The 27,200-nt window shown below is 34.4% G+C and overlaps 1 protein-coding gene and 1 long non-coding RNA gene across 3 annotated transcripts in view; one reads left to right on the top strand and one right to left on the bottom strand.

Annotated features, from left to right (window-relative positions):
• The window catches only part of LOC133515481 (uncharacterized), a 69,544-nt gene extending 60,785 nt beyond the window's left edge, over positions 1–8,759 (top strand). Inside the window, exon 3 of one of the 2 annotated variants that reach the window (XR_009799034.1) lies at positions 8,522–8,759. This is a non-coding gene — a long non-coding RNA (uncharacterized LOC133515481). Of the gene's footprint in view, positions 1–8,499 lie in introns of both variants that reach the window. The other variant, XR_009799031.1, reaches the window with a different exon arrangement.
• The window catches only part of LOC133515446 (leucine-rich repeat-containing G-protein coupled receptor 4-like), a 65,600-nt gene extending 40,891 nt beyond the window's left edge, over positions 1–24,709 (bottom strand). Inside the window, exon 1 of the mRNA XM_061847994.1 lies at positions 24,337–24,709. Coding sequence (XP_061703978.1) covers positions 24,337–24,377 — 41 coding nt within the window. The 5' untranslated portion in view covers positions 24,378–24,709. The remainder of the gene's footprint in view (positions 1–24,336) is intronic.
• Positions 24,710–27,200: the final 2,491 nt, after the last annotated feature.

Here is a 27,200-nt window from a genome sequence, read left to right as displayed (position 1 = left end):
TAGTGAGGAATTATATAATAAAAAAATCATCTATAATACCAGGACAACGCCAGGGTTTACACATGTGTGCAAGTTATGAAAGAAATCATCGAATTGATCTATGATTTAAAGCCCAATCCACCTTATAGGTACGCCTGATCTCGCATCATCAGACTTCCACCTATTCCCTAAGCTCAAAACATTTTTCAGTGGACAGAAGTTTTCTACAAATGATGACGTCACATCCACTGTACAGGAATTTTGCAGGCCTCAAAAGAAGTCATATTATGGAGAGCATTACAACGAAGATGGAATAAGTGCATAGAACTACACAAAGACTACGTCGAAAAATAAAATGTTATGCACCAATCATAATAGTAGTTTACAGTACAACTACTATTATGATACATTTTTAAGTATTTTTTATTAAGGTTGTTACCTACTTATCATCCCGACCCGGATTACAGTCAAACCTGGATAATCTCAAGAGACCAGCAATTTTGTGTCAATTAATTAGGTTTTTCATTTAAGCAGGTCGTACCGAATATCTAGGTCCAAAAAATGTTGTGTTAATGAGGGCTAACGCGTTTAAAGGGCTAACGCCGCTAGGGGCACTAGTGTAGATGGAGCTCTTTCAAAATGTCAAATGCACAGTATTTTTGGAGGTTACTAGCTTCTTTTTATTGGGTTTTTTACACCTTATTTTAATTGTGGTAAATCTTTTTTATTATTATTATTATTCATGGTAAACATAAGATACAGTTCAATAAATGTTAGTGGTTTAAAAAAGTGCCAAATAAAATATGTGCAAAATTAAACAACTTTAAAAAACGGCATATTTAGACGTTAAAATACTTTTGTGTATATAAGAACGTATATTTTTTTTAAATAAGCATAGCAAAATTTAGAGAGATGTTTTTCTGGACCACCATCTACAGTGGCGCCAACTGGTGAGCACAAAAACGGTAGCCCTCATTATAGAGGTTCTCGTTAACAAAGGCTACGATCTGACAAATTTATTTTATGGACGTGCAAAACCATTGACAGTAGTTTTACTAACTTTTCTGATTTACTGGTCTATAAAAATTAGTGTATTAAATAAATTAATTAATATTATGGGACATTAGGGAGTATTACTGCAATGTTCTGCCGCCAGTTACAAAGGGCATACCAGTGACAGCTCGTCATTAGATTTGTTGTAGTCAACTCATGGGAGTGACTTAGGCTATGTTAAAATTATTATTTAAGTACTTAATACGTATAGGTAATCTCTACAGCTCGCGTTCAAAAGTCCGGCGTTATTCGTAAACGCGCTGCAAGCCTCAATTAAGTACTAATCGCTTGCCTTAATCTGTCATTTTACTTATGTATTTGTAAGATAGGGATAAAACTTAAATTAACTAATTGAGACTTGTAAAGTTTTATGAATGAGGGAGGTCGAATTTAGACTGTCGCGAGGCATTGCTAACTTAAGCCAAAAAAATGCGGTTTAACTCTACGTAGACATGTTCCTTTTTGTTAAGATATAAAATAAATAAATAAATAAATCATTTAGTCTGGTAAAAAAAACCCTGATTTTACAATTTTGTTTTCTTCTGCCAAACTGTAAGACAGTTTGTTGGCAGAGGGAACTCCCTTAAATACAGATGGGTTAGCTTATTGCCTAGTTAATTAATAAGTAAGTACGGTACATCTTATAGCTTATTGTGGTGGTAATTTAATTTTGTTTAATAGAAACGTTTTCAATTTACATTTAAACATCCTAAATGATTTACATTCCCTCATATCATACGGTATTTCATTATACAATTTGGGGACCAGATACTTTCTACTTCTTTTTCCATAATAATTATTACGTTACGACGGAACCTCTAACATTTTTTTACTTATTGTTCTTGTTAATCTAGGGCGATTAATATAGTTTTTAAATTCATCTTTATTGAACTGCTCTAATGCCAGCAACATCCCTACTTCCTCATGCACCGGCAACATACGGCATTCCACAAATAAATCCTCATAGACACTTTTTTTACAGCGAGTTTTAGTTTTTTTGTCTACTAATAGTTTCATAAAGCGTATCTGTAATGATTTAATCCTGTCTAAATAAGTTTTAAATGTCCTACCATAGCATGTCAGACCATACTATTGAGATATACTATTGAGGCGTAGTATGATCCTTTACTTTTGATGCTGACTGTTTTAGCTACTTATGACTGACTGCCTTCGCTCGGTGTCGGAACCACAGAGCGCCAAAGGTAACGACGTCAGAACGAAATGACCCGAGAGCTATCATCAGGTGGTTTAAAAGCAATTTACCGTGTCTACTCGATTACCTCGCCATTTTCTACGTAAATCAAACCACTTTAACATCGAGTACCTATAAGGAAGTAGCAGGTATTATTTGTGTGCGCTTCCGCGACCGACATTAGCAGTGGGTTACGGCTCGGCTCTTTTATTTCCCTTTTTTCTTTACAAATGGGAATTCGCTCTCACATTATTAGATGTCTATACCGGCGTGTACATTCAGAAGTTTCTTGTCTATTGCACAATTATTTTATCGAGTTTTACTGCGAATATAACGTATTTATAATTCAATTTTCTTCACAGCGAATTGCGATATGTACCTAGTGGAAGGTCGGCTAAGATATTGTACCGCCGGCTAAATCGCACTACGTGTTAATTTCGTATTAAAAAAACCTATTTTATTTTCACGAAAGGCACCAAACAGTGTTCCTAATTTATACAAATATGAGTCAAAAAATATCAATAAAATCGTCGGGTTTGATGTAAAATTTGATGAGGTTGCATAACAAGTAACAACCCGACTTGTGATCTATAGCCGTACCACGAGTTGACACTTAACTTTTACGTTAGCGACTGCGTAAACTTGATCGCAGTCCATCTCGCTCGCACTGATGGATTGGTGCGATAGACAGGGAATGCGATCGAGTCCACGTAGTCGCTAACGTAAATGTCAAATGCAAACTCGTGGCAACCTAGCTATATGTATAAGTTAAAAATACGCAACTATAGTATTTCACTACAACTGACTATTGTTGTTGTTGTGTGTGTTTGTTGTTGTCTGCCTTTATCTTTAAGAAAAGGCTAACGCAAAATTGAATAATATCATATCATGTTATTAATCATTTTTGAAAGAGAAAATTAAGCATTAATTCTTGATTTTTTTCTTACTTTATATACACCCTACCCGATTCCAAGGCTAGAGGGGTGTATTTTCGACAACACATATATTTTCTACATTCGAAGTGATTATTTAAAATATGTATATACTTCATCAAAATACTTTTTTCAAAACCTTAACCATTATATTTAAAGAACTATCAAGTACTGTCACGTAGATATGTACGAAAAACATATTTCCCATTTTTAGTTACCCTTTTAGTGCCTCCCTTAAAAATATAATATATATTTTACATTTATGTTCTCAACTTAGTAGCGGCTCGAAAAATACACCTACGAGTGTGTTCCATTTTTCATTAAATTTTACAATATAGGTTATGTAAATAACTGGCTGTTATATACGAACAGACAGGCGGACGGACGGACATTACGAAACGATAATGGTTCCTTTTTTGCTATTTTGGCTACGGAACCCTCAAAACAGTCGTTTGTACTATGGCCTACTGACGTAGGTTACAATTTAAGCGACCAATTATTTTTATTGCTTGACCACGTGTATATAAGTATTGTTTAGAGAGAAATATTTCGCTTTAAAACATAAAATAAGGTACAGTCAGCGTCAAATACTTTGTAGCAGTCAAAGTAGCCAAATAGTTCGGTACACCATACTAAATATATGGTGTACCGAACTATTTGGCTACTTTGGTTGCTACAAAGTATTTGACGCTGCCTGTACCTAACTCAGTATAAGATTTAAATACGAGTAGTACGATTTGATCAACTAGTCTCCTCGATAAAAATAATGTTGACTAGATTAATTTAATCACAGAAAGCTCAATTTAAAATTATATGTAGTCAGCATAAATACTGAACATTTAAGTACCATCTACCGGGGTGAATAGAATATATAGCTTAAAAATATATATTAGTAGGTACTAAAATAATAGTATGGCGACAAAAGCGGAGCCTTAAAATATTTCCATATGAGCAGTATTTAAAATGCCGTTACAGCTTTTGTTTATTTTAAGGCAAGTACCAATTATTTATTTGGCAACTGAATTATTATATTAAAGCCTATTTGTGTCGCTTAACTTCAAACTCAGATAAATCCATTCGACCCTCTCAGCAAATATCTACCTTATTACCTTTTCATAATACCAAAATCGCATAATCTGACAGATGGATTTACCTGAGTTTGAAGCTAAGCGACTCATTTGCGAAGCACATTTTAAATTGAAAACGACTATCTATTAATTTAAAAATGAAGTTCTTTTAAAATATTTAGTTAGCAAATTAAAATAAATGCACACTTAATAAAAAAAAAATATCGACAATCATAACTCGAGCTGTCATTTAAATATAAAAAAGATCCTTACAAAGTTATTGCGGTCGTATTTAAACAATGGGTAGAAAACTTAAGGTGTAAATTATGTCGTGGTTAAGATAATTTTCATGAAATAATAACGTGAACGTTTTTACTTAATTTTATTATAGTAATTTTGCCTTATTCAGGCAATTAAAACCGTTAGTTTCTATGAAAAGTTGTCTTTTGAATACTATAAGACCATTTTATATTATTTATTTGTTATATTTCTATACTGGAGTATATTATTTATATTGGTTCTACTATGGGGAACTAATTGTTCATAATTAGGGCACATTGTTCATCTTCTGGACAAATCGGGCCTATTGTGGCACTTATTTATTCTTATAAAAATACTGAATAATGATAAGAGAGTTCGGAGTCAGTTTAATTTCAACTTGATTATATGTTGAAAATAAAAGTCGATGAAATACAATTACAGCTTACGTAAAAATATAGTTGGGGTAGTTGCTTAAATGTTTATATTTTAGTGATTTCACCCTACTCTTCTGGCAATAATTCGTATTGGTGGGGTTCGCAGTTCTAACCTAACCTTTTTTTTTTTTACAGCAGTTTATTTTTTTGGGTGTCTTTGTTCTAACCTAACCTAACTTATTTTACTGGCAATACAACACAAGTCTTATTGAGCTTACTGTGGGACTCAATTTGTGTAATAATTGAATTCCTATAATATTGATGTATAATTTACTATATTTTATTATTTTCACTTAGACTCGACTAGAAACGATATAATCGACGCACGGTGGTTGCTATTAGCCGATAGTTGTGCGATAAAAACTACCCGCGACTTACGCACAAATATGAAGTTTGAGTTCTTACCCGTTTTATTAAACAAACGATGTTTTTTTATAAAAAATAACGTATATTGATTGAATTTTGCTACTTCCGCAATTTCAATACTATCTGAAACGTTGTGCTCAATATGATTAGTTTAGTGTACAACATATGACAACATATATAAAAAATCATACGCTACTATTAAGTGCCAATTTATTAATTTAGACGCGAGACTATCATTTCAAGTTTCTTATGAATTTTATTGGTGGCTTGAATTTGCTGCCGGTTTTTTTATAATATGGTGCTTATATTTGGGGCTAATAACAATTTTTTGGCGCTAAAATATTAATAAATAGCAAAATTATATTATTATACGCCTAATGAAAGTTCTTGTTCAATATTTTAGTTGCCCGAATAATAATAAGCCTTATATAACTACTTTTATTTATCAAATTTTAAAAACAAAATATCCACGTATAAGTTAAAACTAATACGAAGTAACCGACTTTTCCCTAAATTGCACAAAATAAATAAATAGAGATCTCAAAATGGTACCCACTTCATAGATATGTACAATAAATTTACAAAGACAATTTTATTATAACTTGAAGCGTTTGTTTCGCAACTTGTAATTGTAAGTATCTGGGAGCATATAAAAACTCAAAAATGGTCGTTTTCCCAGAGGTAAGACCTAGCTAGATCGTCTTTTCGGCCCCGAAAATTTCATCGAAATCGTTAGAGCCGTTTCCGAGATCCTCAATATATCAATATATATATATATTGAGGAGTGCGGAAAGAGAAGAGTCGTAGAATGTATGAACCCTTACATTCTACAACTCTTCTCTTTCCACACAGACTCTATATCATTATTAAGTGTTAAAGATACAAAAAATAGAAGTACCTAACTAAGAAAACAGACTTTATAACAAAATTCTGGTTGTGAATTGACAAAATTAATATTACGTGTTAGTTTATAAATCACTAGTGAACAAAGTAAAAGCTATATTTTTTTCGTGACTGGTAAAAAAAGAGCCTATACTTAATCGAATGCGAAATGTCGAAAAATGGCGTGTAATAAACGTCAATAACAGAAATAATGTACACGTGCCGCGACCGTACGATACACTCTTCGAAATCAAATTTGAGTACGCCATGAATAAACATGGATAAAAGAGACGCAGTAGCTACCTTTTCTTTCTTATTGCAAACAGTTACACAAGCACATTGAATCGTCAATTGAATGATCTCTTTGCAACAAAGGAGTAATATAAATATGAACGCGAGAGTACCTATTGTGTAGAACTGATATACGTTTACCTTTATTTTAAGGGTTTACCTTACACAATATTATATTGAGTCCTTAGTCGTTGGTACTTGAGCATACTTGAGCGACGAATTAAATTAACATAATAGCTTCTTTTAGCTTTTAATGTATATAAATTGCTTTGTAATAAAATAAGACCGCTACCTATAAAATACCACAAAAAGTTATAATACATATTAGTTAAACACACCTATTTGAAATCCCGGCTCCAATTCAACTAAAATGTTTCATATTTAGGTACTCCTTAATTTTGTAACAATGTAATGTTATGGTAATAGTAATAAAACAACGCAACCTTTATGAGTTAGGGCTCGTTACAATTCCCTTGATGAGTATAGTACAGGAGTCTGTAGAGTAGCGTCGCCAATAAAAGCTTGCGATGGAAATGTAAATTTCGTCATTTTTGCCAGTAACTTGTTTCATATTATTTTGCTCTCTTAATTAAGAACAAATAATCGTTCAATACAAAGTGATTAGTCCGGCTATGTGAGGCGGGATAAAGCCGAAGCAGGCAGCACTCATCAGTAACTGCTGCCGCCCGCGCCCGGCAAACACACAGCCGCCCGTCGCCCTAGCGACTGCGAATAATTACCCCCGCTGGTAACTTTTGATCGATCATGACCGAGAAGCGACTCTACAACAATAATATTTAACTGCAGACAACTGTTACCCATTGATAGAGCCCGTGTACACTACAGCTATTTGATAAATCTTGCACATTCGAGAATAAACTAGTTACCTTCTAATATCAGCTTATGCCATGTTATTATATTTATACCTGGGTACGTTTTTGGCATTAGAAATAATATCACAAGGTAAAATATATGATCTACCCAAGATATAAATAGATATATACGTATATGGATTATATCGTCACAAGAAATCAATGATGCTGTAACCCGCAATATCAAACCTTTACACCAGAGTGAAAAAACATCGAGCAAAAACAAAAAAAAAGAGAATACCTTCTTAGCGGGAAAAGGAATTTGACTGCCTTTGGAAAACACATGTAAATAGATAGTATCTCCCAAATCGAATACATTAATTTGATAAAAAAGATATTTCAAGCACATTTATTTTCAAGCGGGTTACAGCATTATGGTTTTTTTTTATTTGGACCCGCAAGAGTGCTATAACAACAAAATAGTATGGAGGTAATATGCAGAAACCAAACTTAAAGTCGTTTTTAAGAAGAAAGTATACTACGTGTTTGTCCATACAAAAACAGAAAATATTTTTCCACTTCTACATTTTTTACATTCTCCATGATTTTTGAGTATAAAATAAATAAATAAAGATTATATGACATTATTACACAAATTGACTAAGTCCCACAGTTAGCTCATTGAGGCTTGTGTTGTGGGTATTTAGACAACGATGTATATAATATATAAATATTTATAAATACTTAAATACATAGAAAACACCCATGACTCGGGAACAAATATCTGTGTTTATCATCCATCATAGTCCATCGGCGTCATAGGCAGGGTCACTACCCACTAGGCCAGACCGGTTGTCTGTTATTGACGTTAGTATGTTATTGACAAAATGAAAAACTTTTGTAAATTTCCCTTTTTTCCAAAATAAGCATAAAAAAATTTTTCAGACGAAAACTATAAACCTACAATATATTATGCTGAAGCGATCGACATCAAACCCAAAGTGATTTGTTAAGATTTAGTTAGTGGAAAACGTTTTCTCCCGAAATGGAATTTCATAGAAAAAATACCGTTATTTTGCTAGGATCGCAAAGCTATTCTTCCCGCTTAATTGCAGTAGACGAATTATGACCGTTTAGAACGTTTTTGGTCATATATTGGCGATATTATCATTGTTTTGTAGAAGTAGAATCAGTCTGTAGAAGATTGATTTGCAGAAACTATTGTTACAGTTACACATTCCCGACGATATAGATGTAAACCTGCTGACGCGGCAGTGGGCGCCGTCAACAGCTACGCCCGCCAGACTTGCGGCCCCACGGCGTCCTTTTAAGCGCAAGTAATCACAGCTAACCCTCCAAGATCAATAGTAACCTATACGGAGTGAGCCCTGAAATACGTACTAAAACTGAACGGTAAGTAATTTAGCCTTAATTATTATTTTCAAGCGGTTTGATACAAGACATTGTAGACAAAAACTGTTTGAATGCAATCTACTTGTTTTATTTTTGATACATTAACTGGTATGTACTAAATAAAAAATATGTTTTGTTGCTTTTAACGATTTCTGGGAATAGAACAAAATTGAATTAGCTGTTGTGATTTAGTGCGCGATATGATGTTTATTATATTCAGTACACCATGTGGCTTAGGATACTGGCCGGATTTTTTAAAATTACATATCGGAAGACTACTCCTGCCCTTCACAACTTAATTACCACTTGTTTCAATAAAAGAAAAATCAGTACAGCTGCCTTGAAAGGACACCGAATATTAAATCAATTTTTTTTCTGCTAGTGGGACGCCGTAATACGCTTATAAAAAAAAATCTTCTAGCGCCTAAATTATTGAGCCGATTTCAATAAAACAGACATCAGTACAGATCCATAACTGGTACACGAGTACTATGCAATACAAATTTACTAAAATTAACGGAAGAAAAATATTTAGGGCTAAATATTGTGATTGCAAAAACAGATTTTAGGTCTTAATTGGGGTTCAAATGTTTCATAATTAAATATACTCCAGGAGCCGAGTACTATCAGCAGTAAAATACACTATAATATATAATATAATAAGAAACTATATTTTTAGTCAGTTTTCATTACTTACAACGTTTAACATTCTCGCTACAGTGCGTCTAAGCTAACTTTTGCATAGAATAAAGGATGTATCATTATAAACGTCATACCTTTTTACATAGAACTTTGACATTAATGATGACATTTGTACACTTTATCATAGCAAATGCCATGAAGGTGGTCCGACTACGGCTATATCCAACACCGTGTTCTGCTATATCCACCAAAATAATGATTTTTATCTCTAGAAAAAAAAACATTACTAGAAAAAAAGAATCGAAAGCCGAACCGCAGACCGAGAGATAAGCGTTTTCAACAGTATTCCCTTAGCCAATGGGGTCATAAAATCAATTTTACAAAAATAAACCTTGCTTTATCGCACATTTATATAATATACTGCGCTCCTACCGTCACATCGCCCCTAATGCGACACCGGAAAGCGCCTTACACGTAAAAACCGCGAATATATTCGAGGGTGATTTTCCTGCATCTATCTTTTGTTCTTGTGGAGTCCATACTCATTTGACTAATTTACATTCTTAATTAGACCTTTTTGTGGTCACTTTTTTAGTGATTTAGTAGCGAGTGACGACTGACGAAACTGTTGTGAGTTCGAGATTTTCCATCCAACGTTCGAGTCTCTAATTTACTATGAATATAGTTAACTAAATTTTCCGCATATCCGTGGTCTACGTGGTCTACGTGGTCCCTGGAGAACCATTTTTCCCAGTTTGCATGTAGGCATATTCCCTAGAGTTATACCCTGTTTACTATTAATTTTGAAATTAATCTCCTCAGTGGGCTTTGTAATGCGTACTTAAAATGATAGAACGGTTGTCAGAAATTTTGAAATTAATACTCGTAAATATTTTAACTGTCAATACTTAATACTAATTACGGATAAAAAGAGACTAAAGGATGACTCACGCGAGACCGGTATCGAGCCGTGCAACACATCATTTTCTATGACGGCTTAACGGTGATCGCGTGGTGCTTTACATAGAAAACGAGGCGCCGGAAGCTCATACTCGGGCTCGGCCCGGTCTAGCGTGAGTCATCCTTAAGTAAGATCTAGCAACACTTTGCTACTGACACTTTAGCAAAGAACCTGCGCCAGCAGCAAACTCGGTCAGTGCGGCGGCGCTGCGTAGGTAAAGGGGCACCATCCATCCATTTCATAATTAAGGTTGTACAAATTCATTCCTTTTTCCTCTAACTTAGTTACCCGACCGGGGCCCAAGTGCCCGTGGCGTGCGGTTTAACGGGTGAGTACCTGCGTACTTTTATTTTTTTCTGGAAACTGAAGCGGTGCTTATGCCACTGAAAAATATTTCCAAAATCTTTTTTTACTTTGGACTGTTAACCGAGCTTCTTATTTTGCTTCAAACTATCACTTTGCGGTCGACGTAAGTTTAATTTATTAAATAGTAAAATATAAAGTAAAGAATACCGCATGAAATGGGTGTTATATCACATAACACTGTCCGTAGTTCCGTAGTTACTCTTCCGTCACAATAAGCTAAACTGGAGCTTAAAGTATAGTAAATTGTTAACCAAGGAATGAAACGGTACCTTTCACCCGAGTTAAACAAATAGGCAAATTTGCATAATCAGTACCTAATTAAAGTAAGTCTTTTTACTATGAAGGGAAAACTTTTTGCGATAACTCAAAAACAGCTAAACTGATCATGTCCGCTATAGTTTTCATTTAATGTCTTTCTTAAGCTCTACATCCACGATTTTTTTCATATTTTTTGCACCTATGGTTCAAAAGTTAGAGGGGGGGGGACACATTTTTTTTTTCTTTCGGAGCGATTATCTCCGAATATATTTGCTTTATCAAAAAATGTTTCTTGAAAACCCCTATTAGTTTTGAAAGACCTTTCCAACGATACCCCACACTCTAAGGTTGAAGCGAAAAAAAAATTCACCCCCACTTTACGTGTAGGGGAGGTACCCTAAAAAAAAATTTAATTTTTAGATTTTATTGTACGACTTTGTCGGCTTTATTGATTTATATATACATGCCAAATTTCAGCTTTCTGGCACTAACGACCACGGAGCAAAGCCTCGGACAGACAGACAGACAGACAGACAGACAGACGGACATGGCGAAACTATAAGGGTTCCGTTTTATGCCATTTGGCTACGGAACCCTAAAAAAGACTCGATTGTTTTTGAATACTATAGATGTAATTGATATAGCAGGCTAGTTATAGTAATCCTCTGTACATATCCATTGTATATGTATAGTACTCCAGGTCACTAAGCTAAGCCGCGGACGGACAGACAGACAGACTGACATAGCAAAACTATAAGAACCCTATTTTAAGGTTGACAATGGAATTCTAAAAATCAGGTAAATATCTCGAATTGAAGTAAAAATATCTACACTCAAGAACAAAGAAAACGGATAACTACCTAAATATGTGTTGAAATTTCCAAAGCAAATTATCCTTTTTAGGGTTCCGTACCCAAAGGGTAAAACGGGCACTATTACTAAGACTCCGCTGCCCGTCCGTCTGTCCGTCCATCACCAGGCTGTATCTCATGAACCGTGATAGTTAGACAGTTGAAATTTTCACCTATGGTGTATTTCTGTTGCCGCTACAACAACAAATACTAAAAAACAATACAATAAATATTTAAGGGGGCTCCTAAACAACAAACGTGATTTTCGTGCTCGTTTTTTTTTTTATAGATGGTACGGAACTATTCGTGCGCGAGCTCGACTCGCCCTTGGCCGGTGTTTTATCGCTCTTGACTACAGGAACTACTCGCACTACTAAGATTTTGTCTCAATAAAGAATCTTTATTAAGCCCCCCTTTTGTGTATATGTCCCCAGGTGCCCCTTGTAAATTACTTTAAAAAACGGGAAGGATCCTTGAATTGCAAGGTTTACGTCGTATCGAGGACCGTTGCCCATACTCGTCACAATATTCGCTATAATGAAGCAAGCATTTTCAACGCTTGTAAAAGCTGGATTCTGTGAGTAAATTAAAATACACATCACCGAACAAATTTCATCAAACATTGTGGGTTTCAATTCTCAATGTGCGTACACACAAACAGATACTGGGTCGTCGCGTAGCTATTTTGTAAATTAAACGAATATGAATTGTCTCTTTTGGAAATACGTGAAAATGCTCTCGAGCAAAAGTATGAACAATAAACATTTTTTTTTAAATCTGTACTTAATGTCTGTCTGTCCCAATACATTAATCCAAGCACCTTGTCACACGGCTTAACTTGCCATCGTACCTTTAAAGAGAATCCTTATTAATCCACAGCTTATTGTGGATGAAAAAATAAAATAATCAGGAATACCTATGATCTTTTCAGGAACACAAAGCCCTAAGAACAATGCATTTAAATATTTAAAGTTACTTCTCACTTTCCCTCAATGAATATAGACTCATATTGTCACTATGGACGCATTAAATGATAGTTATTATGCATTTCATGATATAGGCCAATATCAATTCTACGCTAAAAGCGGTGAAGTATGGGTAGAATTGATATTCTAACATGCATCGGAAAACAACTAAAAGTACCTGTTATGATTGCCTGTCTTGTTGCCTGCCTAAAAAAGTATTCGATAGGTACGAGTACATTCGGTTTTATTAGTAGGTAATAAGTAGGTATATTACAATAATAAATAGAAGTGTATGGTGATAAACATTACTTTACACCATATATTGCAATATTTATTACAGCTGAAAAATAATTTATCAAAATGTACAATAAAACGATTTTATCTACACACATATCATAAACCTTCTATAATGCCTTCAAAATCCATAAATAATAGCCAACATTACGATAAACTGTTTTGTTACAACAAATTTCTTATCTGTGATAATGTTGTAATTGCATCATAACAACATCAAAATCGATTTGGTTATGACATTCATATTTGGAACATCTCTGAAAAAAAAGCAATTCGATTTGACCTCTATTCGAATATCAGTTGAGATGCCTTTTTGTTCGAAATGAAATGTCAATTGCATACAATTTTGACATACTCGTATCTCGCATGTTAGTTTGTATCGAGTGATACGGAAATAGGTCTCCGACTCTAGTTTGTCTCTGAATTTAAAAAAAAACTACGAATGCGTGACATGCGTGATAAATGTTTTCATTTACCGCAATTTGACGTACAGTACAGTTTCGTGTAAAATGAGCGAAAAATATTTCGGTGACGTCACCATATATCCGCGAGTTCTGCCAAGAGAGCAACCATGCCCCAACGTTGGCTGTAATTTGGGTTAATGAATATATCATATAAAGTTTATAATATGTATATTATACTCGTGTGATCCTATTACCCACACTCGTGTATTTTAATGCCTTTTATTATGTACCAGTCACATAATAGTACATTACGATACAAGTGCGATAAATAGGAAATTCTAAACGAGTGGCGATAAATTAAAACACGACCGAAGGGAGTGTTTTAAATCGACACGAGTTGCGAATTACCTATTCGCACATGTATCGTACAATGTTTTACAGTACATATGGCCCTTTAAATGTTCGACATAGTAACGTAATATGCTAATTTTCGCACTAGTGCGGTAAAGTAGCACCATATGTACTGTAAACTACTATTACTCCACGAGACGGGAACAGTTATATTCGATAATAGAAACAACTTATCCAAACATGTATATAATATTGACCTTTTATTTATTTTAAGTAAAGGTGAAAAAAAAAATCTTATTTAGGGTAGTTATCTACTTTCTAAGAAAGCTTTATAAATGAAGAGAATCTAAACTAAAACATTTGTATATCTTTCGTATGGAACAACAACGTATTTATTTTTAATTTCCTATATAATTTCCGCAACCGGGTTGTAATTCCACCTATCTAAAAACTTAAACTTAGTTATGGATAGAAAATGATGGGTTCTAGATACCTGTTACTTTACAATTTAATTGCTCATTAATTTGTCGACCAAACGGTAATTTAATCTTTCAGACTAATTGTTAACCTTTCTCGAATATCGATTCCTTGGGGCGAACATTTTACGATTAAGTTTCATTCAATAAAAAATTAAGGACATTAAATTGATTTAGTCGGTACAAAGCAGAAGCTTTGTTTAAATATTTATCAGTAATCCAGGTATAGCGTGAATCGCTTACACTCCCCGCAGTGACATACTAGCAATGCGATAGATCGCCTACGTATAAAACTTTAATAACGACCTTTATAGATACTCTAAGGCATAATTTTAAATGAATATCACCTTAATTGATTGGAGCATATTGCGCGCTTTACTAGAACAACCGTCATTGAGTATTTCAGCTGAGTAAATATATTCTAAACTTCAGCGGCGTGCCGTTAAGTGGTGTAGAGTGCTCAGAGTCGTTTATACTCGGTTTCCATTACAGTAAATTCTGCCAAACAATTTTACAGGAATCTAATGACCGACGGCGAATATCTTTTATCATAATCTTTAAAAAAATAAATAATTGCAGTAAAGATTTGTAAGTTGACATACACAGCCTTTATAACATGATTTACAATTCAAATAGGACTCTTAGGTTCTTAGCTATTTCAAGATTTGAGGTTATTAGTTTTTAATATTTGGGTGGTAATACGCTTTTCTATAAAATATATAATTAAAGTTTATAGTCATATTTAACTAGAATTTATTTTATTGTTGGCACTACTGGGGGGAAATATTAAATCTTACATAATATTTTTAGAACTTATTAACTTTGTACCTACGCGTTATTTATGCATCTACGATACCCTTCAAAATAGTCAAATATTTAGCTTTCGTAACTTCATCCACTTTTCACTGCTAAAAATATTAAGTCTAAAAGTCCTTTTTTCGGGTATAATTGGTTTATTGAATCGTTTTTTGGTAAGTGGTCATCTAATTATCTTATTTTGCCATATCATATCGATAAGTGATACGGCAGCTTAAAGTTTCAATATAATATTGGAAGTGATCATTAATAGACGGTTCAATCTACATTAAAATTAGTTAGTTATTCATTGTTATTTATTTGGATTGTTACATGATATATTATATTTAACCGTTATTGGAACAGCGACAATAACATCTAAAGCTGCCTAAAGCCCGGGATTCACTACTGGACAAATGTCTCGTGTCGCTAGCTATGTTGGACTTTACGCAATTTTACAGGGTTTCGCTTGACATGTTTAGCAATATTGCACGAACCGAACCAGTAAGTACTTCACGCCAAGCCAAGCGAATTCACTTTTCTTCGGCTAAATCCGCTCTCGACACAGCGCGCAATGTTGTTTGAAATGTTAAATGTAGTCAAGCGACTTCGCCTTATTCGCTAACACTTGTAGCAGGACATTTGTCCCCCTGTGAATACCCGGCTTAAAAGTAACACCATGTCCCGTGAACCACAAGAGGATAGGACCTACATTTCCATTTGCAGTTTTGGTCTTCATATAAATAAATAAGTCGACTAGAAAGAAGTTTCTACGTTTGATATATTTATTCATGACATGTTGTTGAGTCCAAAGGTTTTAACAAAATCTTCCTCGTTGTAAACATTGTCAAATTATCCCGTCATCTCATATTAATCATAAAATACCATCGCTCATATCATGTCCATCAAAATCTCTTTTAACTTAAAGTAGTACATCATATTATATTCTCATTACATAATTTGAAAATGTTAAACCCAATTATGTACACGGACTATTGGCTAGGTGATATCGACAGTGTGTTAAACATTTTTAGGTACCTAACTAAATGCAAATAAAAAATATATTTGAGGAATTATATCGTTTTACATATTACGAATGTTTTAAAAATCAACATCTAAATCTAAAGTAGAGAAAAATCATATATTATTCGTATTATATTTATTATTATTCGTATTACCTAGCATCGCAATACAGCGGGGAAATGCTGCCAGCATCCTCGGCACCATGCCAAAGGGCCGAGCTATTTAGACATATATTAATTCCTAATATTTTATAAAAAATATTTTTACTGTTTTACTTCGAGAATATATTTTTTATTATTGATGAAGAATATTTTTTCAATGCGAATCAGTAGGGCTCAGATGGTCGGCTTTTAATCATTTCTCACCATGCCTGTCACGTTCTAACAAGTTTGTAAGCGCGAAAGTGACGGGCATAGTGACAAGTGATAAAAAGGGAACCTTGCTGCCACCGCAGTAGTAGTTATTTTATTTATCATAAAAATGTACAAGAAATGTTTGTTTGTGAATATCGTGAACTAACGGCCATGTCAAAAGACGACCACGAATCAAATGCTGAGCTGTAAAAAACAATGCCCGTAAGAGTTCAAGTTCCTGAAATAAGCTCAGACAACCCTATTCCAATTTCTTATTAATTATTTAGCTGCTCAAATTGATAGCAAACAACAAACAGACATTATTATTTTTTATTACTTAGTTGTACCTTTTACCTAAAGTATAAAAAAATTAAAACAGAAATTTAACTCAGATTACGCCAGTTTGAAAATCTTACATGATGATAGATTAAAGACGGCATTCGAACTTAAAATTTTGTTTTTGACTTGATTTGATTTTAATCTAACTTTCAAGTACTGTCAAAGAACAATCACTTTATCATTCTGTGGAATCAGTAGTTGGCATTGTTAACTGGGTTTTAACTCCTTTGAATATTTTGAATGTACGTACAACTTAATACTATATACCTCTATACTACTTATGATTAAACAAGAAAAGAAATGTAATTGATTCAGAGTAACAATGCGGCGGCAACATGTTTGCCTTTTGTCTTTGTTTTCCGTTAAAACATGTCAAAAAACAGAAATTTTAGAGAAATGGAAGCAAGAGTTCGTTTCAATTAGTTTTGAAGCTGCAGACCTTTAATGTAACTTAATAATAAAAAAACTCAAGCAAAGTGGAATTTATTAGTAATTAAGTGAATCCACTTTTTCTTGTTATTATATTATTATCGATCAATCCAAGGGTACCTTTGAAGCCTTAGTTTACTTGGTTGTATTGCATACTTATATTAGAGAATAAACAAAAGATACGCCATCGTGCCACGCGAAGATTATAGTAAACTTTAATTAAACTATTGATGATTCCGATTTCGCCGAATTCTGGAATAGCCTTTAAATTACGAGTATAACCCGTACGATATTACCATGTGTGTAGTGATATTGTTATTATATTGCATTTTCTAAGTTCCAATAGACATACGGACAAAGAGTTTGTGTTACAAGCGTTATTTTTGTAGGGAGGCAATAAAAAGAGAAAGCAAAACTGATAATGATGCGAGAGTAGCACAAAGAACTACTACGCAGTTGGTCGGGGCCCACCCTACGTGGGAATCGAGCCGGTGACCCTTCTTTGTAATAGGCATTTTAGGGTCCGGGATAGGGGACTTTGATGTGAGGGTTGTTCTGTGTGCACTCGCGAAGTTTTGCATCTGATTTTTAACGAAACTTCCAATCAAAACATGTTGTCTTGTCAAATAGATATCCCACCTACCAATTTTAGAAAGGTTCGTATAAAATATTCATATTAACTTTATCCATTGTCCTCGAAACCACAGCAATGCGCCATAAGTATTATAATGATGGTTTTTAGGATTCTGTACCGAAAGGTTGACAATCAGAACCCCGATTTACTAGCCTCTACTGATACTATATATATTTCAAGAACCGATATATGATACATTATTCTTATAAGACATAGGACATCTAACTAATACTAACATGTATATTTCGTTAGTTTAAATGTCATAATAAACCAGCGTTTAAAAACTGAACCAGAAGGAGGTAACTATGGCAACGAGGGACAAGGGAAAGTTGATTTACCCAAATATGTAATATCAACTGGTCAAGCGTGAGTCAGTCTTAATCCTTATAAGGTCAAAGGTAATTTCGAGTTCACTGAACTTCATCGAGGGTGATGCAAAAAAATAGAACAATAGTGTGGTGCGAAACCCTTAGGGCGGAAGACTAACTCGCACTATGTATGCTATCGCTGGTAGCTGATTTCTGGTTTTGTAAATTCAATAGATACCTATCCGTATCCTGATCAAAGTTTAGGAATTACTAAGATAAGGAGTACGGTTCTTTGAAACCTGCCATGACTTTTCCCTGATTTGATAATGTCGCCGCCCATCAAGCATTTCTGAAGTGCAAAATACGTAGAACTTATTTAACCGTAGTACAGTCCTTTTTATGTTATTTTCGTTTATGAATTCTCAATGGCTAAATTTACTCTCCAAGTTAAAAATAGACGGTTCCACGGATCTAAGGCGAAAAATAAAAGTAAGTACAGAGTTTGATCGATAATTCTAAACATCAAATGATGGCGTAGCGTCTAAGGTATGGCTTTCCGTAGTAACGTGACTTGACTTATTTGGCGCTTGTAAGTATACAAACTAACACCCTTCGGTACCAACGTGCTAATAAAAGTTAAGGCAACAAGTGATTAATCAATTAATGAATACGTTATTCTTTCATCACAGGTAAAGAACTATAACAGATTAGAACTGTAGTTACAATAGGTACCATGGCATGCCTTTTGGCGTCCGAAATAGATTAATACCTATGATTTTTACATGTACTTACAACCGCTGTTACAATTTAAGCGGTGACAGCAAGCGCTAACGAATAGTAGGCCTGATGCAGTGAAGTTCGTCTAGTGAAAAACAAATATTTTATTTATTTTAAGACGAAAATGGACTACCGCTTCTCCATACAAACGTAGTCCCAATTTTTCTGTTTTCCCCTCTGGATATTAACATTATAAAATATATTTTTACGCAATTTGATGTACATTAACCACATCTATGTCCCTTCGTTTTAATTTTTCGGATGTTAATTATTACGAGAATTTGGATGGAACTCTTTAAACCCTATAATAGTCAAAACATCGAAATAAATCAAACGACGGGGCATAGCTATGGTGATGTAGAAAAATCTGTAACTAAGGAAGATGTATTTTTAGTTTCAGCCTCCTATTTTCGAGTGAACTGGGTAATTTCTTTTTTATCTTTAGGTTAGTAAGGCCTAAAGCGAACTATTTATTTTAATTAAAAATAAATATTCTCTTTAAATACTGTTTTTTGTATAATTCTGAAGTTAACAACGAAATACAATTAAAATCTGTTATTATTGTCAAAATTAATATTTTTGTGGGCCTTAATGCTGCTAGTGTTCAATAAGACCTAAAGTAGTACTTTTATAAAACGTCTACTTTCCAAGAGTGCCGTAATATTTTATATCTGTTTTGGTATTTGAACTAACTGAAATAAATGAGAAACCTATATTGAGGGCGTATACATAATTTTATTTAAAGTATTTAAGTTTAAATTAAGGTAAAATAAAGTAAGTGAGGCATATAATTTTAAATAATGTAATAATATTTTCCATAATGTCAATATCCAGGGAGGAAAATAGGAACTACGTTTGTATAAAAAAGCGGCGGTCCACTATCCTCTTTATAATTTTGTCTCATGTAAATCAAACGACTCAGTAATAAGTATGGGTTATCATACTATACATACCCATACTATTAATCTTAAATCTAGTTTATTTTGATCGTATAATAAAGCATAAGAATTATATGGCTGAAAAAATTGATGGTAAGAAAAGTTATCAAAATTACAGGGTCTCGAAGAAAATTTGTCAGTACATTCTATTCTTATTTAGTAACAGTCCTTTCTACAACTGTTACAACTGATAAGTAGGTATATTCCTACCCGAAATAATTTAAAAAGATAATCGATTTTTATTTTGCTTCGTATAATTGGGCATGTACGGGGCAATTACGTATGTACTTATATTTAAATGTTGTTATACAAAATTATTGCATTAGCCGGAAATGCTCTGATGTGAAATAAAATGACTAGACGAGAACATAATTATTATGCATCGATTATATCAAACTTAACGATTTTAGATTTAGATTAAATGATCTAATCCAATAACTCATTAACTAAGCTTTGCGAGTTCATGTATAGGTAGGTATAACTAGTATTTTCCTATCGACATCTTTAAAAGGGAAGAATAGCTTTGCGATCCTAACGAAATAACGAAAACGGTTTCCACTAACTAAAGCTTAATAAATCCCTTTGATTTTGATGTCGGTCGCTTCAACATAATGTATTCTATTTTGATAAGTTTCGTTAAAAAAGATTGTATTGCAAATTTTGAAAAACAGGAAAACCTATATACGAGTATAAACCAACTTTTTGATTTTGTCAATAACATACTAAAAAAACATAGAGAATGGAAAATATTTAGAAGTGGAAACACATTTTCTCTTTATGTATGGACGAGTACTACATGGTATAGTTCCCTCTTAATGTGTTATGTCATCAGACTCTGTATGCATATAAGTAACACACAAAATTAATATTGGTGGTGTACACACACGAAGGTTCGAACATTTTCGATATACCAATTTTCCTGAGCGGACGGAATATATTTTACTTAGGTGCTCACACAATCAGTGTATGATTGGATTCAACCGCGCTTGAGAAACTGATTTATTTTCCAATTGGTACTTTTGTGTTATAAGTACACCTACATAAAATTTCCGAAAAGTTTTCATATGAATAAAACGGTTCGTATAAAACTTGGTAGGTACCTTGAATCAACTTCTCTCTAAAGAATCCTTATATTAACAAGGTATTAGTAACTTATGCTGGAAAGCACCTGACACGATGAATTTCAATGAAGCACCTTGTGATACACTCGTGGAATACGTGCTCGATCACATTTGCTTTTGATAGTGATCCAGAGCGAGTTAGTTTTTATTGACAAAAACAAAAAATAGATAATTTGTTTTAAGCCTGTTCAACCTACCCAATGTCGATACATATTGCTTTTGCGTTTGAATTAGACACATTTGACCGCAATATCTGTCCAATAGGCCAGTATTTTTTTAATAAAATCATAAATCTTAGTAAGATAGAAAATATTGGATCGACATCCGAAGAAGTCCGTAACCGCGTCACGTAAACTGATTCCGTGGGAACCTTTATTCTATTGTACCCATGGAATAGAATTGTGCAGAAAAGACCCAAGAAATGAATTTCTTGCAAAATTACGAAAGACGTTGGATAGAATCTTGAGAAATGGAGCTAAAAACTTACGTTTCTCTTATTTTGATACATGTACTATTCCTGTTATCTCACAATAGAATACTCCTAAAGATGTAATTGTCTGCTACTATGAAATAAGGTGCAATTTTGATACCTAAATGAATTAGAGCAATCAAAATGCAAAATAATTCATTCACTCATCAGAGCATTTATCTTCACAAGTACAACCGGTATTCATATTCTTTATTTGTATTGATCATACATTGTCATAGATGTGTAATTTACATTATTATATACAATCGGTATGTCAGAAATATATAAAATTAAAATCATTGTAAACATTGAGGAATAATAATAATAATTATTATTATTAAAATGACAATAAAGTAACTAACTAAGTAAAAATGCCTTTTGGATCAGGAAACAGTTAATTTCTTTATACTGACGTAGCGTAACGTACCTAAGTAACGTAACGTATGTAGTTGCCTAGTTTTATTATACACCCCTAGACAATTAGGTACGTGAAGGTTGGAAACCTTCACAGTCTTTTTGAAGATAACTGGCAACAGTTACAGATTTGAATTCAGAACTATCGCCCTGCCAGATGAATAAAGATCTGCAGACGAGCATTCGGAAGGTGACAACCATCAAGAGTCGTCGATATTTGTAATCTTGCTAATAAGAAGAAAAATATATAATGTAATATCATAAATCTACATCTGCGTTTATATTCTCCACCACAACCTAGCCGCATTTCCTTTTTACAGTACGTGACTCATCTTTTTTCATGACTAATCTCCTCGTGTAATGAAAATTCGATATAAGTATACATAATATCAATGATTGGCGAAATGCACACGGAGCCCTATCTACGCATACGGACGGCCAGACAGACAGCTGAAGCTTAGTGATCGGGCCCCAGTTGACACCCTTGTGTGCGGAACCCTAAAAAATAATGCTATCCTAAAGGGTGCGGTAGAAAAAGGGACAATTATAATCCAGAAATACTTATTAAGGTCTTTTTTTATGTCAGTGTCTTAGCCACGCAGGCACATTCAATAAAACTATTTTAAAAAAACAAACCGACCTAGTTCCACAGTACGCTCAGAATGGCTTTTGTATTTTGTATTCTATTCACAAATAGGTACTAGCGGTATATAATATTCTTACGCGTCAGTCAAAGTCAATGTGGGGAAGACCGGCACACATGGCATATGAATGTATTGCTGAGAAAACTGTCCCAGTGCAAGAACTCTCGTATTTGCATACACGTCGCTCAGACAGTCGGAAAAGAAGAGCTTCACCTCATTGCTCTACCGACTTTCAGTAAATGGAGTATATGTGTACAAACGAAAGAATGAAGGCCAGTCCACACGGGAACAAGTTTTTGCCAAACTGATTAAATTGTCTGATCAAATTAGACTGTGCGGACGCAAACGCCAATTTTGCTCGCATTTTTCCACCGCCGATTATGACCGATATTACTGATAAAATGGAGGTGCGGACGCAAGAATACCAATTTTTGATGCTAGTATTTACGTTTGGAGGCAATTTTTTTTTAATTTCAAGCGCTCATATATCACCATAAATCTAAAATTGGTGATCAAATTGGAGATTGATGCCAATTTCTTTTCTGATCATCCCGTCTGGACTGGCCTTTAAAAGCGACGAAAATTTTTGTAGACGATCTTCACCTCATTGATATACCTTATGTTCGTCGATTATATTTATGTTACAGAAAAGTTTGTGCCCTACATTTTATTGTATGCCCACATTTCCCTTCGTAGTTTGTTATCGAGTTAGCACAAATGTCAAAAAAAACAACGCAGAGATTGCAGGGATGCAACGCAAAAGCAAACCACTATTGTCGACTTTAATATGCGAGGTGTGTCGCATAGGTTTTATCATTTGTGGTAACACCGCCGCTGGCTCAAGATCGATTCGTCCACAATCCTATTTCGTCACCTTCTTAACTTGTCATTATTGCCAAATGGTTCTGATTCGTCAACTTTCCTACAGCGAATACATCGTCACTTTCCTATCTTATCCACATTCCTTTGCGGTCCACAGTGCTATCTCGTCCAAATTCCTATATGATCCACAGTTTTGGCATTAATGGAAGTTAATCACAGCTCAACAAAACTTTTCAATCAGAAAAAAACAGTACAAAAGTAAATAAAACGTGCAGAAGTTATCTGTTTATAGAAGGCATTCAGGATAATCGGTGGTACAATAATGTTGACAAGCTGCCATTGTGGTCAAAATTAAAATGTGCACGATCTGGGACTGCGGCCAAAATAGTAATGTGGATGAGTTAGGAAAGTGACGATTTAGGAATTCTATGCTGACAACATGGCATTGTGATATGTGGGCGATTTAAGAATGTGACGAAATAGGATTGTGGACGAAACGGTCCTGGCTGCGTAGCCAAGATGCCAATCTTTAACACTCCGTAGCAAACGAAACGCAACTGTCACTGTCGTACTAATACGGAAGTGATAGAGAGATGCTACGCACCCTGAGCCGTAATGTCTAGCGGCCAATCAAAATAGATACTCTCAAGATGACAAAACTCACGTAAGCATTTGTCGCAAAAACCTTTCTTTAGACGAATAGGTATGTGTATGTAGGTACCTAGTTTATTTCAATGATGGTCTATCGTACGTTTGTATGGCGAACTTGCATAATACCTAATGCTCTTGTCTGAACTACTTATATTGTGTGGCGATAAAATTAATAGTAGCTGCCCATTACCAATATCATGCATACATCCGTTATAAAAACCTTAAAAACAATCAAAAAGTCGCAATGCCAAACTGATCAATGATAGTTTTTGAATAAACAAACAATTCGCAAATTGCTCATACAGGTTAAAGTTAAACAAACTTAAGCAAACGGACGAATATAATAAAGAAAAAGAAAATATGACCTACCTTCGAAAACCGCACGAATGACGCTCACTATTTTCTTTCATTTTGCATTAAGAATTAAAATTATTCGCGTAAAGTTTGTCCGTACACATGGCAGAGTTAGCGCGGAGCGAACGCCGAGGCGTGCCGAGAACGCGCGGTCGCGGTGGTGACTGAGGGTTATGCCGAGGGAAGGGTGTTCGAGCGCCCCTCGCCGCGCGGCCCGTCCAACACTCCCCATTGACCAGTTTTAACCCTGGAGTCCCAGGACCCAACTTTTGTCATGAACTCGCACACTCGCACTTTGATCATTTGGGCATCATGCTATTTCAGTATTTATAACACGTTTTGCCTCAACCAAGACAATTAATCTCATAAAACAAACGAAACCTAACTCTGATTAAACATAAGTAATATGATTTTGATTTCTAATGCTCAAAAAATGGGTCGTTGTTGTTCTAAAAAGTGCAGAATATGATACGTTTCTGCACTAGAGCATTTTACTTTACCAGTCCTTTTTTTCTTTCATATTACGATAAGCAATTACAATTTGATATTAAAGGGATTTGTAGTACAATTTGCATTCTGATATTTAACTCCCCATCCAATCATAATACTTTTACTTACCTAAATTGTTAGTTGTAGCCTCAAGAAATAAAATACACATGTATTTTGCTTTCCTCGTATTCAAAATATAAAGTAGAGTGTCTAACTCGGGTGAAATTTTAGTCTAGGACTATTTAACTTTGATTAGGAAAAAAATATTTTTTAAGAAAACACATTTTGCTCACGAAAGTCACAAATTAATTCTTAATCGGTAATCGGAGAAGAAAGTTAGTAATTACCGGTTTGGGGTGTTTTTAATATAAATTCAATTACGTCCGGTCTTAAAACGCTGTTATGTTTGTAAAGCTTACACAACCATTTTACAGAAGTATTTTTAAACAACCTACGTTTCTTTTGTGATACGTTTCATACCAAAGGCTACTTGCCCCAATCTTCTTAGGATTCCGTACCAAAAATGTACAAAAAGTAACCCTTATGGTGCGACTCTGTCCGTCCGTCCGTCCGTCTGTCACAATACTAAATATCTCGAGAAACACTTAAACTGTCGATTTGAAATTTGGAATAGTTATGAACAACGGTAACTGTTACGTATGCTACTGTATGCATGTACTTATAATAAGGTGTCATTGCGAATAAACGTCAGTGCGTATCTGAGCAGCATTTGTTTCACTCATTCCGTTCCGATATATAACAGTAACCCAGTCACATTGAAACTACCACCAACCACCACCACCAACTTTAAGTGTGTTTATTACACTTGAAATTTCTTGAGATCACATCAAAGACACCTTTTTTAAAATAAGAGATCAATTTTGAAATCGGTTCACATGATAGAGAATTATCCTCGAAAACCCAACATATGTGCATTACATCGAGCAAATTAGCTAGACAATTTGCCGATAGATGGCGCTGTACACAATTATACTTAGTATAGGTACTTCTGATCAAGTCTTTCGCCTTAAAGTTATACGAGATAAATCAAAGTTCGTACGGAACCCTCAGTGCGCGAGTAAAACGAACTCGCACTTGGCCGGTTTTTTTTACTTTAAGCCCCATAGATATATTTTAAAAAAGTAGCGGATATACTTTTATTTATTCCAAGTAATGTGGCTCGGGTGCCTGAACACAGTAGTCATTTTACATCCGCCCAAAACCTCTGCGAATGCTGAAGCAGCAGCAACGGCGGTTGAAAAAGCAAAGGTTCCACCCCACCCCAGGGGTCCTCGTTCGCGCTGTTTCTCTTAACCTTTTAACCGCCATAACTAAGATATACAAGAACCAGCTCATTTCACTGCTGTAAATAAGACAAAACTTCGTGTAATAGCTTCATATTAGAGCTCGCTCGGTGAAAAATTATAAGCGGTTAAAAGCAAAATAATTTTATTCCATTAATGATAATTCGATGACACTCAGGGACACCACAGCAGACCGAAGGGCTGGTGACTTCGACACTCAGTCTAGGTACATCAGTCAGTACATCAATACATCAGTCTAGGTAGGTAACAATCCATCTTAGGCAAGGGCTATAATATGTTAAAACAGGTCACTCACGTATTTTAAGTTAAAAACGCTCGACATGTTTCACTCGTAACGAGGAGTATAGTCAGGAGCTTACGTTTTGCATTGCGTTTGTGAGTGACCCGTTTTAACATATTTATATGTTTGTGTCTCACGCCAGTTTTGTTATTAAATTAGGCAAGGGCTATTTAGATTTATGTACTTTATTTTATTTATCTTAAATGCATTTATTTATACATTATTGCACAATATATGAAAGTACAAATGGCGGATTTAATGCCATGCCTTAATGTCTGATTAAAATGAAGACTATTTTGACACAACAGATCCATTCATTCCAGCTGGCCAAAACGATAGTCATTCAGAAGATAGTTAATCAAAAAGACCACCCTATAACATTATATTTTGTACATAATTTTTAGGACTATGGACTGCAGAATTGTAGACTAAAAAAGGTTTTAAAACTACGAGTAGAAAGTTTATGGAAATCACTATACGACGTATTGAAACTATGGAAAGAAGAGATAAGGAATGAAATCTCCATGTACCAAAAAGTGTCAATCAAAAAACCTTAAATTGCTGGCGCTACAATACCTAGAAGATTAAATAAATTAAATCACAGAAAGCGCATTTTACTCCGTCAATAACGCCTAGCTACTCTAGCGCTTCTCTGGAGAGTTTTTGAACTAATACAGCTGGACACTTTTGCAACAGTTCTGCCTATGGGGATTGCATTCCTTACCTCTACCTTCCATAATTGAAACAAAGTGGTGACTTTGACATTCATAACATAATTATAATCT

Source organism: Cydia pomonella, chromosome 1 (genome assembly GCF_033807575.1).
Source record: "Cydia pomonella isolate Wapato2018A chromosome 1, ilCydPomo1, whole genome shotgun sequence".
Taxonomy (NCBI): Eukaryota; Metazoa; Arthropoda; class Insecta; order Lepidoptera; family Tortricidae; genus Cydia; species Cydia pomonella.
Note: the sequence above shows the minus strand (reverse complement) of the source record. Positions and strands in the feature narration are given on the sequence as shown.